Raw genomic sequence first — 15,748 nt, 5'->3', positions numbered from 1 at the left:
GCTGAAGTTCTTTCAGTACCTGACCTGCTGCATATGTAACATGCACAAGTCACATACATCAAGGAATCTACTTGTCACTTCCCTTTTCTCAGAGTGAAATTGTAACTCTTTGTGAAAGTCAGGCCCAGGTCCTCATCCAGCAGAAAACTCTCTCCATTGTCATGTCAGAGAACAACCCAACAGAGCTGGGTATCTGTTCCCGCTCACTCATTCCTTGGCCAGCACAAGGACTAAGTGATATGAAGGCAGCATGCCCAGTCCGGGAACTGGGGAGGAAAAGCGTAGTTGCCTCAAACTATTCACTAAGGGGAAGTACTGACAGCTGTCAAAGGAAGTTCAATCCAGAAAGATGGTGGCAGTAATAAGGGCATCAGGGGTGCAGATCTAAATGTTGGGTTATTACTAGGATATGGAGAGCCGAACAGGGAATACACAGGAGGATCATGAAAAACATTGGTTTACCAAGTTAATCATGATCACATTGAGGATGCCTATATTCAGCACTACTTACCTAATCACCCTATCCAGTTGGACAAGATTAAAGCACACTATGTTCTCTACACTACAGTTTTTGAACAATATCCCTGTACTTTGGTGCATTTTACCTGTGTGAGAGCACGCACATTACATATACATCCACAATTTCCCCCTCTGATCCTACACATAGTTGTTACCTTTCCAGCACCCATTTTGCTTATGTGCAGCCAATGCAAAGTCCACAGCCTGGTGCACACTGTGGAAGAGGAGGTTCTGTTCCTCTTTTTTAAAGTATTCTCCCCGGTGCAGGGAACTCCTCACAGAGGCATTGCACTGGGCCAGCAGCACTTGGATGCCTATCTCCCCATAATCTTTGCAGATCTCTTTAAGCGTGTGGATCCCAGCTGTGTCCAAGAACTGTATTGCGCAGCAGTCAATCACTAGGGTGTGAAACACCAATGGCTCAGTGACAAGCTGCACTGCAACATCCACCTGGCTGCCACCAGAATTCACCATTTTCTCTTTAAGCATTCGCTTTGCTGCCCTTTTCTTGGCTGCCTGCACCCCGGCTGGGTTGACTCCAGTCTGCTTATACAGCATGGATTTAAAGCATTCTTTGTTGATATAGTAGAGAGGTGCTTCGAAACGGAAAACCACAATGCCTGGCTTAGTCTTCAGGTTTTTGTAGGCAGACAGGGATTCATACATTTCAGTCTCTACCACCCAGCCAAGCAATGGTGCCTCTGGTCTCTGAGTCCTCACAATGACGCACAGCATTGAGAAGCAGACACCAATCAGCAGGCCAATTTCAGTACTTAGCAGTGCCGAAGCGACCATCGTGACTAACCAGATCACTGTGTCCACTTTGCTCAGATGCCACATTTTGGGCAGATCCCTGAACTTCTGCAGGGCTCCTCTGAGGTTCACAATGGTTATGACCCCTAGGACACACTTCTGAAGGGAGTAGAAGAGAGGTGCAATCAAAAGCAGAACTAATAGGATGACCAATGCGGTCACCACCCCGGAGATCTGAGTTCTGCAGCCCGTTGACTCTTTGACAAGAGTCTTGGCAAGAGCTGCACTAGTTGTGAAGCAGTGGAAGAAAGAGGGAATAATGTTGCAAAAGCCAATGGCGTACATTTCCTGATTGGCCTTAACTGTGTAACCATGCTTCTTGGCGAACATCTCTGAGAGGGACACAGTGATAGCAAAGCCAATAATGGCTATGGCAACAGCATCCATCGCCACACTAGAAATCAGATCCCATTTGGGTGGCTGGGGTGGCAGGAACCCAGTTGGAATGTGTCCAGCAACACTGGAGCCATAATTCTCCTTCAGCTTCCCAAAATGAGATGCCAGCGTAGCTGCCACAACCACGACCAGTTCAATGGGTATGGGGGCCTTGAGCCTGGATTTAAAGTGATCATTCAGCTCTTTGGTTGGGACGAGGACAAGGAGACACAAGAAGCTGGTGATGAGGTCGCAGATGTTGGTCTTGTGGATGTTTCTGAAGATGTTTATCCAAGTGGTTATGAGGGAGCCAGTGCCATTGCTGCGTGGAATGTCCAGGCCCAGAAGATACTTCACTTGGGATGTTAGGATAGTAAAGGAGGCACCTGTGACAAATCCGCCGAGTAAGGAATCAGAGAGGTACACTGAGACAAAGCCCACCTGAAAGAAGCCCATAGCAACCTAAAGGAATCAACCACACACAATAGATTAGAGAACAAATCTTAGCGTTATGGAATTTAGCAGGAAAGTTAGATAACATAGGTAATACGGCACAATATGTCACTTTGCAGGATATTGCACCATCTGATGAGTGAAGTGAAATGCAAGCCAGAATCCCTACCCACTCAAGATGCATCAGCCTTAAATGGGATGCATAATTGCTAATCAGGCATTGGCTTTCAGACAAGGTCTTCATTTTTTGAACTCATTTTTATATTTTTGTTCATTGTTTCTTTCAACTCTCAGTAACAGCTTACAGCATCCTTAAAGGATAAGAGGGGAAGCACAGGAAAAAAGCTTTTTTACATTTTTGGTAAATTTTGTTGCTTCTCCCCCAAATTTTTGAAATCCCCTTGCCTTTAGGCGTTACAGAAGCCCAGCACCAATGCCCTAGTCTCTCTTGCATTTCTCCTCGTAGCCTGCAATAAGTTATCACCCCAGTCAAATACCAGCTTGCTCTTTTCACTAACAACTAACCCATGGCATGTCTAATTCAGCAAAAGAGTACAGAAACTCCCACTATGCCCAGGTTACACAAGTAAAAGCAAATTTTTAAATGTATATTTTTTATTCATATTTATGAATTCTAGTTCCAATTAAATCTTCAGTGCTGTCTACAGTTAGCGCATGATGGAAAGGGCTGGATAGATGTACAGATTCCTGCAGTCCCCTGTATTACACAGCCACAGTGGTGGTGGCTAAGTGTCTCTGCTTCCCCATTAAACTTTCTGTAAGTTAAACACAGGCCTCCCTTACAACCAAGTTCAGTTATTTCTCCCTTTGAACCCCGCACTAAAAGCCCTTTTCACTGGCCAAACTGGCCTTTTCCCTGCTGTCATCTTAGAAACTGCCATGCCAGAATCCCACAAGCTGCCAGCTATGGTACTTTTACACCTCTTGGCTCAAACAAACTAGTCCCACTTGGTCACACGTGTCATCAGCTAGCGGTGGCAACACAAAGAAAATACAGGCATAGCTGAAAACTGGTCTAACGCATAAGAACTGCATACATTTACTGAGAAGAAGGATGGTCTTGAGGTTAGACACTGGACTGGGACTCGAGAGCTGAGTTCAGTTCCTGACTCTACCACTGACTCCACCACTGACTCCCTGTGTAACCCTGGAAAAGTCACTTGACTCCTCCTTCAGTTTCTTGTCTATAAAATGAGGATAATAATACTTCCTCTCCCTCACTCTTTATCTCTCTTGCGTACTTAGACTGCAAGCAACCTTGGGGCAGAGCTTGTCTTTTACTATGTGTCTGTATACAATAGAACCTCAGAGTTGCAAACACCAGAGTTACAAACTGATCAGTCAACCATACACCTCATTTGGAACCGGAAGTACACAATCCGGCAGCAGCAGAGACCAAAACAAAAAAAAAGCAAATACAATATAGTACTGAGTTTAAACGTAAACTACTAAAAAATAAAGAGAAAGTTTTAAACAAAGATTTGACAAAGTAAGGAAACTGTTTCTGTACTTGTTTCATTTACATTAAGATGGTTAAATGCAGCATTTTCTTCTGCATAGTACAGTTTCAAAGCTGTATTAAGTCAATGTTCAGTTATAAAATTTTGAAAGAACCACCATAATGTTTTGTTCAGAGTTACGAACAACCTCCATTCCTGAGGTGTTCATAACTCTGAGGTTCTACTGTAGTTCCTAGCACAAAGGGACCCTGTTCTTGGTTGGGGCTTTGAAGAGCAAACATAACATAAGTAATATTTTAGTTTAAGTGAGGTTCTATTGGCTGGTAAGCAGAGAGACCCCAGGCAAAACACAGCTAATTGCTGTTCTATGTATAACATCTAAATCAGGTAAAGTAACTTGACTTGTTTATGTAGAGAAGCCAGAGAGAGTGTTTTGCCAAATACCAAACAGCAATCCACAACCCCACTGCCTCACAGAAACCCAACCCACCACCACCACTCTATCTCAATTACTCAACACTGCCAGGTAGTACAAGATGACATCTTAGGTTTTATATCAAGAGGGATTGTCTAGAATGTCAGAAAAATGTTTTCTTTTTCTCTCCCCCACGTTCTGTTAGATGCTACAGTTTGGGCACTCCAGAAAGGAGGGTGTATGATTTTGGATGTATGCCTTCCTCTACAATGCTATGGAACCCAAAACAACAGCATTTTGCTAATGCACAAGAACCAGAAATTAAGCTTGCTGATCTAATTTCAGTAGCTAAACAGTGAAATACAAGCATGACCGTTAAAAAATATTATATTTTTAAATGTTTCCATTTTAATAAATTAAGGTATTAAGTAACAGATTTTTTTCAATTATGATTTTTATCTTTGTAGCATCCCTTTAAAATAATGGTAGGGTTCTGGCTTTGAACAAAAAGTCGTCAAGTTTTACAAGCACCAAATAAAAGCATCAAATACCATGTAAATTATTTTACAATTTGTATTAACTTTCACTGGAAAAAAAGCCAGCTGATCACACGTGAAATAAACAAAAAGTGGTCTGGATTTGAAAGCTGATGCTGCAAATTTTGTCCCAGTGAAAATTAAAGCCCAAATACAAATCAATGAAAAGAAGTGTTTAGGGCCAGACTGTAAGAAGTGTTGAGTACCTGATAATGTGAAATCAATGGGAGGTGAGCCTTTGGCAATGCTTAGAATCAGGTCCTTATAAAGGGAAATGTTGGTGGACCCTTAACCAGAACAGCAATATGGGACACTACTGCTATAAACAACACTACCACTGTCTCTCAGGCTGGTCTCAGAAGGCTTCAGTAAAGAGTTGAACTATAGCTAAGAGAGGAGAGGAAGAGAATTAGAAGCATTTTCACAGAACACCCATTTACCCTGCCCCCTCTTACCTGATAAACTCCAGCTATGAAGGTCACCGTGGCTCCCACAGTAATTGCATAGCAACTTCTATCACATAACAGCGGTTGTGATGTCTGGTTCACAGCCAAAGTGGTGGTATTTACATAAATAACCATATCTCTCTGAAGGCCACTATGAACACTGGGCTCTATGTCATACCCAGCTCTCTGTACCTCACGATCCACCACCTGTCCCACCATAAGGCAAAGCACACCAAAAATGCCAACTGATATATGACGAGAGGTACCAAATAGGAAATAAATAATGCTGGCAAAAAAGGATGTGTAAAGACCATATATAGGTTCCTGGCCAGCCAACAGGGAATAGGCAATGGACTGTGGGACCAGCAGGATGCCCACTATCACACCAGACATTATATCTCCCAGGAGGTACTCTCTCAGTTTATATTTGGGGACCCACTGCAAGACAGGGAGAAAACTGAAAATCAGGTCTTTAACTTCGGTCGGGGTGCAGCTGCAAGTTTTCGTCACTTTCTTGACCAGAAGTGCCTTCATATCAACGCTCGTCTCTTGAGGCTCCAGGAACATCGTGGGTTGAAAAATGTGTGTGTCATTCTCTCCCTCTGCCATTTCAGATGCTGATTGGACATGGCTGAGTTCCACTTCTGCCGCCATCCTGAAGGCTCCCTACCAACACAAAGATTATCAGGTAAGTTAGTTAACCTTGTGAAGCAAGGAGATTCTTTTCCCTAAGAATCAGGCAGGCACAGGCAATTCTGAAGGGGTTTATTCACGGCACTGGGAAGACTGATAAACAGCTTTGAAAGTATAGTGTTACAGTGATCAATTATATACCTTTTCTTATCAATCCATTTGCATTTACCTTGTACTTACAGAGACAAACATTATTTCAGAGAGAGAGAGAGAGAGAACATTTAACATGATAATGCCAGGAGCAGGACGTACGCATAGAAACTATTCTAGTTACATCATTTATCTGTGACTATCCTTAAGGCGAAGGGTGGGGTGGGGGTGAGTGTTCACAGATATCCGGAAAGCTGTGCAAGGGAAACTGTTCTTTCTTACCGAGAGGCTGAGTTACTAGGCGGACATCTGACCATATAAGTTTATCAAGTGTTTACAGCTGCCACTGCCCTTGTATTTCTGGTATTTCTGCTTGTTAGTTACGTGGGTTTCTGTTTCAGCTGCTAACTGAATTTTTAACTCTTGCCTAACAACCTTAAACTAATTTATAGATTATTCCAGACTTCTTTTTTTTTTTTAAATGGGAATTAATTTAATTCTCATGAAAGGCAAAGACTAATAGTACTAGCTTAAGTCAACAATTGTACAAGCAAGGTCTCTGCAAATGTTCCACACAAACCTGTTATGATACAACTCAATCTTGCCCAGCAACATGGGTGGGTGAGATTCTGTGGCCTGCGTTGTGCAGGAGGTCAGACTAGACGATCATAATGGTCCCTTCTGACCTTAGTATCTATGAATCTATAAACATCAGCTGTTATTCCTGTCCTCAGCCAGGCATAGGCATGGGCTGCTGGTGCTATCCAACTATATTGTGAAATGGAATGGAAAAACATCCCCAAACTCATTTTCACTTATGACCTATGTCAAGATTTGAACCCATGTCTTCAGGAACTAAAAGCTAGCATAATGCACCCCCTAACTTCTCAGCTTTGTATCTTTGAAGCTACTGCTTTCTCATTACCACACAAGACAAATACCTTCCCTCTGTGGCTTTATAAACCTAATCTGTTTCCTTTTGTTGTCACTAAAATAAACTTTGTTTATGATCAGACAGAGCCTCTCCGTGAATATGACTCTGATTTAATCATAGCTACGCACATACTGCAAGAAGAGAACATACTTTTTTTCATGTAATCAGCCCAACTGTGATATACGCACACCACCCTAGCAACACTTTTTCTTGGAGCACCTTCCCTGATGAGTCCACTCACTGTTGCTGGTCTATTCTATTCAGCAAAAATAGAAAGAGTAGGCTGTACTAGCTGAACATTCATTATAATTCAGTTTGTGAAACACACCCCTTGCAACTCAATTTCTGGAATAGCAGTTGAGGTCTAAGGCCTTGTCTACACTACGAAATTAGGTCGAAGTTATAGAAGTCGGTTTTGTAGAAAGCGTTTTTATACAGTCGATTGTGTGTGTCCCCACACAAATGCTCTAAGTGCATGTAGTCAGCAGAGTGCGTCCACAGTATCAAGGCAACCGTCGACTTCCGAAGTGTTGCACTGTGGGTGGCTATCCCACAGTTCCCACAGTCTCCGCTGCCCATTTGAATTCTGGGTAGAAATCCCAATGCCTGATGGGGCTAAAACACTGTCGCGGGTGGTTCTGGGTACATATCGTCAGGCCCCCCCTTCCCTCCCTCCCTCCGTGAAAGCAAGGGCAGACAATCATTGTGTGCCTTTTTTCTTGAGTTACCTGTGCAAACGCCATACCACGGCAAGCATGGAGTCCGGTCAGCTAACCGTCACCGTATGTCTCCTGGGTGCTAGCAGACGCGGTACTGCATTGCTACACAGCAACAGTTTATTGCCTTTTGGCAGCAGACAGTGCAGTATGACTGGTAGCCGTCATTGACATAGTCCAGGGTGCTCTTTTAACCGACCTCAATGAGGTCGGGGCACCTGGGCAAACATGGGAGTGACTCAGCCAGGTCATTTCCCTTTTAAGTTTCGTCTCATGGCAATTCAGTCCTACTGGCAGTGCACTGTCTTTTAATCAGCAGCCAGCAGAAGACGATGGCCAACAGTTACACTGCACCATCTTCTGCAGAGCATCCAGGAGATGACGATGGCTAGCGGTCATACTGCACAGTCTGCTGCCAGCAAGATGTATAAAGATAGATGAAGTGGATCAAAACAAGAAATAGACCAGATTTGTTTTGTATTCATTTTCTCCTCCCTCCCTCCGTGAAATCAACGGCCTGCTAAACCCAGTTTTGAGTTCTATCCTTCAGGGGGCCATTCTGTTTCTCGCAAAGCCACCCCCTTTGTTGATTTTAATTTCCTATAAGCCAAACCTGTAAGCCATGTTGTCAGTCACCCCTCCCTCCACCAGAGCAACGGCAAACAATCGTTTTGCGCCCTTTTCCCTGGATTGCCTGAGCAGAAGCAGACGCCATAGCACAGCAAGCATGGAGCCCGTTCAGCTCACCACAGCAGTTATACCATTGTAAACACCTCACACATTATCATGCAGTGTATGCAGAACCAGCACCTGAAAAACCAGGTGAGGAGGCGACGGCAGTGCGGTGATGAGGACATGAACACACTTTTCTCTAAAACCGCGTTCCCCCGCAATTTGGAGATCACGGTGTTAATGGGGCAGGCTCACACCATGGAACGCCGATTCTAGGCCTGGAAAACAAGCACAGAGTGGTGGGACAGCATAGTGTTGCAGGTCTGGGATGACTCCCAGTGGCTCTGAAACTTTCGCATGCGTAAGGGCACTTTCATGGAACTTTGTGACTTGCTTTCCCCTGCCCTGAAGCACAAGAATACCAAGATGAAAGCAGCTCTCACAGTTCACAAGCGAGTGGCGATAGCCCTGTGGAAGCTTGCAATGCCAGAAAGCTACCAGTCAGTCGGTAATCAATTTGGAGTGGGCAATTCTACTGTGGGGGTTGCTGTGATGCAAGTAGCCAACACAATCATTGAGCTGCTGCTATCAAAGGTAGTGACTCTGGGAAATGTGCAGGTCATAGTGGATGGCTTTGCTGCAATGGGATTCCCTAACTGTGGTGGGGCTATAGACGGAACGCATATCCCTATATTGGGACCGGACCACCAGGGCAGCCAGTAAATAAACTGCAAGGGGTTACTTTTCAATGGTGCTGCAAGCACTGGTGGATCACAAGGGACGTTTCACCAACATCAACGTGGGATGGCTGGGAAAGGTTCATGACGCTCATGTCTTCAGGAACTCTGATCTGTTTAAACGGCTGCAGGAAGGGATTTACTTCCCAGACCAGAAAATAACTGTTGGGGATGTTGAAATGCCTATAGTTATCCTTGGTGACCCAGCCTACCCCTTAATGCCCTAGCTCATGAAGCTGTACACAGGCACCCTGGACAGTAGTAAGGAGCTGTTCAACTACAGGCTGAGCAAGTGCAGAATGGTGGTAGAGTGTGCATTTGGACGTTTAAAGGGTCGCTGGCGCAGTTTACTGACTCGCTCAGACCTCAGCGAAACCAATATTCCATTTGTTATTGTTGCTTCCTGTGTGCTCCACAATCTCTGTGAGACTAAGGGGGAGACAATTATGGCAGGATGGGAGGTTGATGCAAATCACCTGGCCGCTGAATATGCACAGCCAGACACCAGGGCAGTTAGAAGAACACAGCAGGAAGTGGTGCGCATCAGAGAAGCTTTGAAAACCAGTTTCATGACTGGCCAGGGTACTGTGTGACACTTCTGTTTGTTTCTCCTTGATGAAAACCCGACCCCTTGGTTGACTCTAATTCCCTGTAAGCCACCCGCCCTCCCGCCTCCGATCACAGCTTGCTTGCAAAGGAAATAAAGTCACTATCATTTAAAAACCATGTATTCTTTATTAATTGATTATAAAAATAGGGAGATAACTCAAAAGGTAGCCGGGGTGGGGTGTGGGAGGAGGGTAGGAGGGAAGGAAAAGGACACTTTAAAACTTGTTGCATGCCAGCCTTCTGTTGCTTGGGCTGTCCACTGGGGTGGAGTGGTTGGGTGCCCAGAGCCTCCCACCCCGCATTCTTGGGCGTCTGGGTGAGGAGGCTATGGAACTTGGGGAGGAGGGAGGGCGGTTAAACAGGGACTACAGCAGCAGTCTGTGATCCTGCTGCGGTTCTTGAACCTCCCCCAGACGCCGGAGCATGTCCATTTGATCCCGCAGTAGCCCCAGCATTTCCTCATGCTTCTCTGATCTTCTTGCCGCTACCTCTCCTCATGTTCATCGGCCACCGTCCCGTACTCTTCTACTGTGTCCCTCCACACAGCTCTGTCAGTGCCGGATGACTGCATGAGCTCAGAGAATTAAGTATTTCCAGGATAGCTTAGTGGTTTGAGCCTAAAATTGGCCTGCTAAACCCAGGGTTGTGAGTTCAATCCTTGAGGGGGCCATTTAGGGAACTGGGGCAAAAATTGGGGACTGGTCCTGCTTTGAGCAGGGGGTTGGACTAGATGACCTCCTGAGGTCCCTTCCAACCCTGATATTCTATGAAATCTATGAAAAACATTTCCTTGCACGTGCATTTTTTTCGCCGCCTTATCTCTGAGATAGCCTTTGGTAGGGAGGAGGGAGGCTTGAAACATTTGAAGCTGCTGGAGGAAAAAAAGGGAGTGAAGTATTTAAAAAGATACATTTTACAGAACAATGGCTATACTCTTTCACGGTGAGCAACGCTATTCACATTACATAGCACATGTGATTTTGGTATAAGGTTCCATTTTGCATCTTATATTGAGTGCCTGAGGCTTTGGTGTTAGAAATCAAACACGCAGGGCTGGGCAACAGAATTCAGCTTGCAGGCTGTTTTCCTGTTAACGTGCAACAGCAGAAACCAAACTAACCCCCTCCCCCCATCCAATTCTCTGGGATGATCACTTTTCCCATCCCCCCACCGCCTGGCTGGTATCAGGGAAGATCCCTGCTAGCCAAATGCGAACAGCTCAACGCCAATGGCCCCTCTCCCCACCGCTTGGCTAACTGCAGGGGAGGATTTCTTTTCAGCCACAGGCAAACAGCCCAGTAGGAACGGGCACCTCTGAATGTCCCTTTAATCAAATTCCCCTATTTCAACCAGGTTACCGTGAATATCACTCTCCTGAGGATAACACAGAGAGATAAAGAACGGATGTTGCTTGAATGCCAGAAAACACCGGGACCATATACTGCCAGGCTTTGTCATGCAGTGATACCAGATTACTTGCTACTAGCATGGCGTGGTAAAGTGTCCTATCATGGAGGACGGAATAAGGCTGCTCTCCCCAGAAACCTTCTGCAAAGGCTTTTAGAGTATCTCCAGGAGAGCTTCATGGAGATGTCCCTGGAGGATTTCTGCTCCATCCCTAGACACATTAACAGACTTTGCTAGTAGCAGTACTGGCCACGAATGCATCCCAAGTCCTCAGGGCTACTTAATCATTAAAAAACGCTTGCTTTTAAAACATGTATTATATTTTAAAAAGGTACACTCACCAGAGGTCCCTTCTCCGGCTTGGTTGGGTTAGGAGGGTATGTCAGTGAGGGTAATAAAAAGATCCTGGCTGTCAGGGAGAACGGTGTGCTGTGTGCTCTCCCCAAGGTCGTCCTCCTCCTCCTCCTCCTCATCTTCCCCATCTGCAAAATCCTCAGGCATGGCGGAGAGCACCCCATCATCGGAGTCCATGGACAGGGGTGGGGTAGTGGTGGCGGCCCCCCCTAGAATTGCATGCAGCTCAGCGTAGAAGCGGCATGTCTGGGGCTCTGTCCCAGAGCGTCCATTTGATTCTTTGGTTTTCTGGTACGCTCCTCTGAGCTCCCTAAGTTTCACGCGGCACTGTGCTGCGTCCCTGATGTAGCCTCTGTCCCTCATGGCCTTGGAGATTTTTTGAAATGTTTTAGCATTTTGTCTTTTGGAACGTAGTTCTGATAGCACAGATTCCTCTCCCCATACAGCGATCAGATCCAGTACCTCCCGTTCAATCCATGCTGGAGCTCTTTTTCAATTCTGGGACTGTGTGGTCACCTGTGCTGATGAGCTCGCCTGGCCAAACAGGAAATGAGATTCAAAAGTTCCCGGGGTTTTTCATGTACACCTGGCCAGTGAATCCGAGTTCAGAGTGCTGTCCAGAGCAGTCACAATGGTACACTGTAGGATAGCGCCCGGAGGCCAATACCTTCAAATTGCGTCCATACTAACCCGAATTCGAAACAGCGGTGTCAATTTCAGGGCTAATCCCCTCATTGGAGAGGAGTACAGAATCGGTTTTAAGAGCCCGTTATGTCGAAAAAATGGCTTCGTTGTGTGGACGGGTGCAGGGTTAATTCGGATTTAACGCTGCTAAATCCGACATAAACTCATAGTGTAGACCAGGCCTAAGTCTTTCATTAGTGTTTTCTTTCTAGTGCAGTTAGGATGCCAGCCAGTTATACTGGAGCTTACTTGTTATCAAAAAGCGGCAATCTTTATCCAAATGGTTCTGTTTCAGCACGTGATATAGAACAGGAACACTTTGCATGCACTTTTCCATTATTTTTTTTAAAGAAGAAGAAAGTTTGGATTTCAAGCAAATTATATCCAACCAAAGGAACAGAAACAAGCATCTTAACTGGAAATATGGGTTCTAGATGACATGCTCCCACCAACAGGTTTCTCCTACTGTAGGTTGAACGGCAGATGATATATGAGCAAGGTGACTGTAATAAAAAACATACTTATAATAAGAACTTACTTCCTCAACTTGTGACAGCAAAATATCTGAGCAGACAAGCAAATAAAAAACAACCTGAAAGAGACATCTCTAACACATGTACGCAATTTGGTGCTTACCCAGCAGTCTTCTGCTTCAGAGTCTTTTGCAAACATTACTTCCTTTGCAGATGGCTAGCAAGGATGAATTAAATATTATCGCTCATGTCAAGGTTCCTTCCCCACTCTGAACGCTAGGGTACATAAAAACCCTAGCATAAAACCCTCCTAAGCTTACTTTTACCAGCTTAGGTTAAAACTTCCCCAAGGTACAAACTATTTTACCTTTTGCCCACTGCCACCACCAAACGTCTAACCGGTATTATTTTATTAGGAAAGAGTCCATTTGGAAATGTCTTTCCCCCCAAAATCCTCCCAAACGTTACCCCCCCTTTCCTGGGGAAGGTTTCATAAAAATCCTCACCAATTTTCATAGGTGACCACAGACCCAAACCCTTGGATCTTAAGAACAATGAAAAAGCATTCAGTTTCTTAAAAGAAGAATTTTAATAGAAGAATAAGTAAAAAGAATCACCTCTGTAAAATCAGGATGGTAAATACCTTACAGGGTAATTAGATTCAAAACACAGAGAATCACTCTAGGCAAAACCTTAAGTTACAAAAAGACACAAAAACAGGAATTTCCATTCCATTCAGCACAGCTTATTTCCTCAGCCATTTAAAGAAATCAGAATCTAATGCATATCTAGCTAGATTACTTACTAAGTTCTAAGACTCCATTCCTGTTCTGTCCCCAGCAAAAGCATCACACAGACAGAGAGAGAGGCTTTGTTCTCCCTCCCCTGCAGCTTTTGAAAGTATCTTGTCTTCTCATTGGTCATTTTGGTCAGGTGCCAGCGAGGTTATCCTAGCTTCTTAACCCTTTACAGGTGAAAGGGTTTTTCCTCTGGCCAGGAGGGATTTTAAAGGTGTTTACCCTTCCCTTTATATTTAGGACACGCCCCCCAAATCACAGATAGGGTGAAATGCTGGCTGGGATTTCTTCCTGGAGCTCTAGGAAAAAACAGAGTTAATAAGACACATGCACCTCTAAATATACTATCAAGTATATAAAGACTAACAATATTTTCCACATCTCAAGGACGATTTTAACCAGTTGATTCTGGGAAATTTTCAGCCACTTTGTTAGAAGCTCCTGAGATGTGTTGGATGTTGAAATCAAAATCTTGGAGAGCTAAACTCCACTGAATAAGTTTTTTGTTATTTCCCATGGCGGTATGAAGCCACTGTAGCACAGCATGGTCGGTTTGCAGGTGGAAACGACGTCCCCAAACATATGGGCGTAGCTTTTCCAGAGCGTAGACAATGGCGTAACATTCTTTTTCACTGACTGACCAGTGGCTTTCCCTCTCAGACAGCTTCTTGCTGAGAAACACTACAGGGTGGAATTCTTGATCCAGTCCTTCCTGCATTAAAACTGCTCCCACACCACACTCGGATGCATCTGTGGTTACTAGGAACGGTTTGTCAAAGTCTGGGGCCCTTAGTATAGGGTCAGACATGAGTGTCGCTTTAAGCTGGTTAAAGGCCTCTGACACTCTTCGGTCCACTGAACGGCATTTGGCTGGTTTTTTTTGGTTAGGTCTGTCAGTGGGGCGGCGATTTGGCTGTATTGCGGTAAAAATCGCCTATAATAACAGGCCAAGCCTAAGAAGGATTGAACATGTTTCTTTGACTTTGGGACAGGCCGCTTTTGGATAGCATCCACTTTGGCCTGTAGGGGGTTGATAGTTCCTTGACCCACCTGGTGTCCAAGGTAAGTCACTCTGTTTAGGCCTATTTGACACTTCTTAGCCTTAACAGTTAGTCCTGCCTCCCTTATGCGCTCGAAGACTTTTTGTAGATCCAAACCTGATCAACTAGAAGAGCTGAGAGGCGGTGGGTTGCTCCGTGCCACTGTCCAAGCTCTCTGGAGGCTTTCATCTACTTCCTGTTCGGCCTGGAACTGTTCCCTTGATGCTGGAGACATAGGTTCCTCATTGGATTGTGGATCTATGCTTGGTCCTTCTGGAAGCGATGTAGGGGATGGGGCTGTTTCCGTTGACTGTGAACCGCTCTCCTCTGGGGCACTAGGTTGGGGTTCAGGCTCCGGCTGCGCCTCTTGTGTATGGTTATGGGCTGCTGCCAGTTCAGGTTCGGTGGGGCCCTCTGGTGTTGGGGTTGCAAGTACTGGATTCAGTGCTGGCAATGGGACTGGTGCTAGTTGTTCCGCCGGTTCCAGTTTGGGCTCTGTCTGGGTCTCTGGGACTGGATCCACTACTGCTGTTGTAGACATTGGCCTGGGGTCCAGGTCCATCACCTCTGACCGGGTCCTGGTAGAAGTTTCCAGAACAGAGCTAGGTGTGACAGCTTGTTTAGCCTGGCTGCGGGTGACCATTCCCACCCTTTTGGCTCGCTTCACATGATTGGCCAAGTCTTCCCCCAACAGCATGGAGATGGGATAATCATCATAGACTGCAAAAGTCCACGTTCCTGACCAGCCCTTGTACTGGGCAGGCAACTTGGCTGTAGGCAAATTGAAAGAGTTTGACTTGAAGGGTTGTATCATCACTTGGATCTCTGGATTGATTAAATTGGGGTCCACTAAGGAAGCATGGAAAGCTGACACTTGTGCTCTGGGGTCCCTCCACACTCACAGTTTCCCTCTGCTCCAAGGGTATCTGGGAGGTATCTGGGCTTGAGGACCTCTGGTGTGATTCCAGTGCAATGAACTGTCATCTGTTGGTGTTCTTGGAGCAGTTGACCTTTACATGCCCCGGCTCGTTACATTTAAAACATCGTCCAGCTGACGGGTCACTGGGGAGAGGTGGGTTGCTGGAGAATGGTGTTGCGGGATGATAAGGTGTCTGGAGGGTTCCTTGGGGGTAGTTGGGGCTTGGGTGGCCCCCGGTAGTAGGGGGTGGTCTGAGGTTGTCCCTTCTGGTATCCGTTCTAACTGCAACCAGTTTTTTTCTTTTCTGCCACCTCCACCCATTTGGCTCCAATCTCCCCCGCCCCGATTACAGTTTTGGGCTTCCCATCTAGGATGTATCTTTCTATTTCCTCAGGAACACCTTCTAAGAACTGCTCCATTTGCATTAGGAAGGGCAAACCTTCTGGAGATTTAACACTTGCTCCTGATATCCAGGCATCCCAATGTTTCACAATGTGGTAGGCATGTCGGGTAAATGACACGTCTGGTTTCCACCTTAGGGCTCTGAACCGCCGATGGGAATGCTCGGGTGTTAGCCCCATTCTG

General features: G+C 45.5%; 1 protein-coding gene across 1 annotated transcript; it reads right to left on the bottom strand.

The window, feature by feature from the left end:
- Nucleotides 1–311: 311 nt before the first annotated feature.
- Nucleotides 312–13,600, bottom strand: SLC26A2 (solute carrier family 26 member 2). Its single transcript, XM_077824540.1, has 3 exons — nt 13,213–13,600; nt 5,048–5,704; nt 312–2,169 (listed from the first exon to the last, which is right to left on the bottom strand). The coding sequence occupies exons 2-3, from the start codon at nt 5,690–5,692 to the stop codon at nt 658–660; spliced, it is 2,157 nt and encodes a 718-aa protein (XP_077680666.1). The 5' UTR covers nt 5,693–5,704; nt 13,213–13,600; the 3' UTR covers nt 312–657.
- Nucleotides 13,601–15,748: the final 2,148 nt, after the last annotated feature.

The sequence above is a fragment of the Eretmochelys imbricata genome, chromosome 8, assembly GCF_965152235.1.
Source record: "Eretmochelys imbricata isolate rEreImb1 chromosome 8, rEreImb1.hap1, whole genome shotgun sequence".
NCBI lineage: Eukaryota > Metazoa > Chordata > Testudines > Cheloniidae > Eretmochelys > Eretmochelys imbricata.
Note: the sequence above shows the minus strand (reverse complement) of the source record. Positions and strands in the feature narration are given on the sequence as shown.

Bases quoted from the DNA above. Each gene is read 5' to 3' on its own strand.
- SLC26A2 (XM_077824540.1), bottom strand. From the start codon at position 5,692: ATGGCGGCAGAAGTGGAACTCAGCCATGTCCAATCAGCATCTGAAATG. The intron at 2,170-5,047 runs GTAAGAGGGGGC...TGATTCCTTTAG, and splicing joins TCATAGCTGGAGTTTATCAG to GTTGCTATGGGCTTCTTTCA.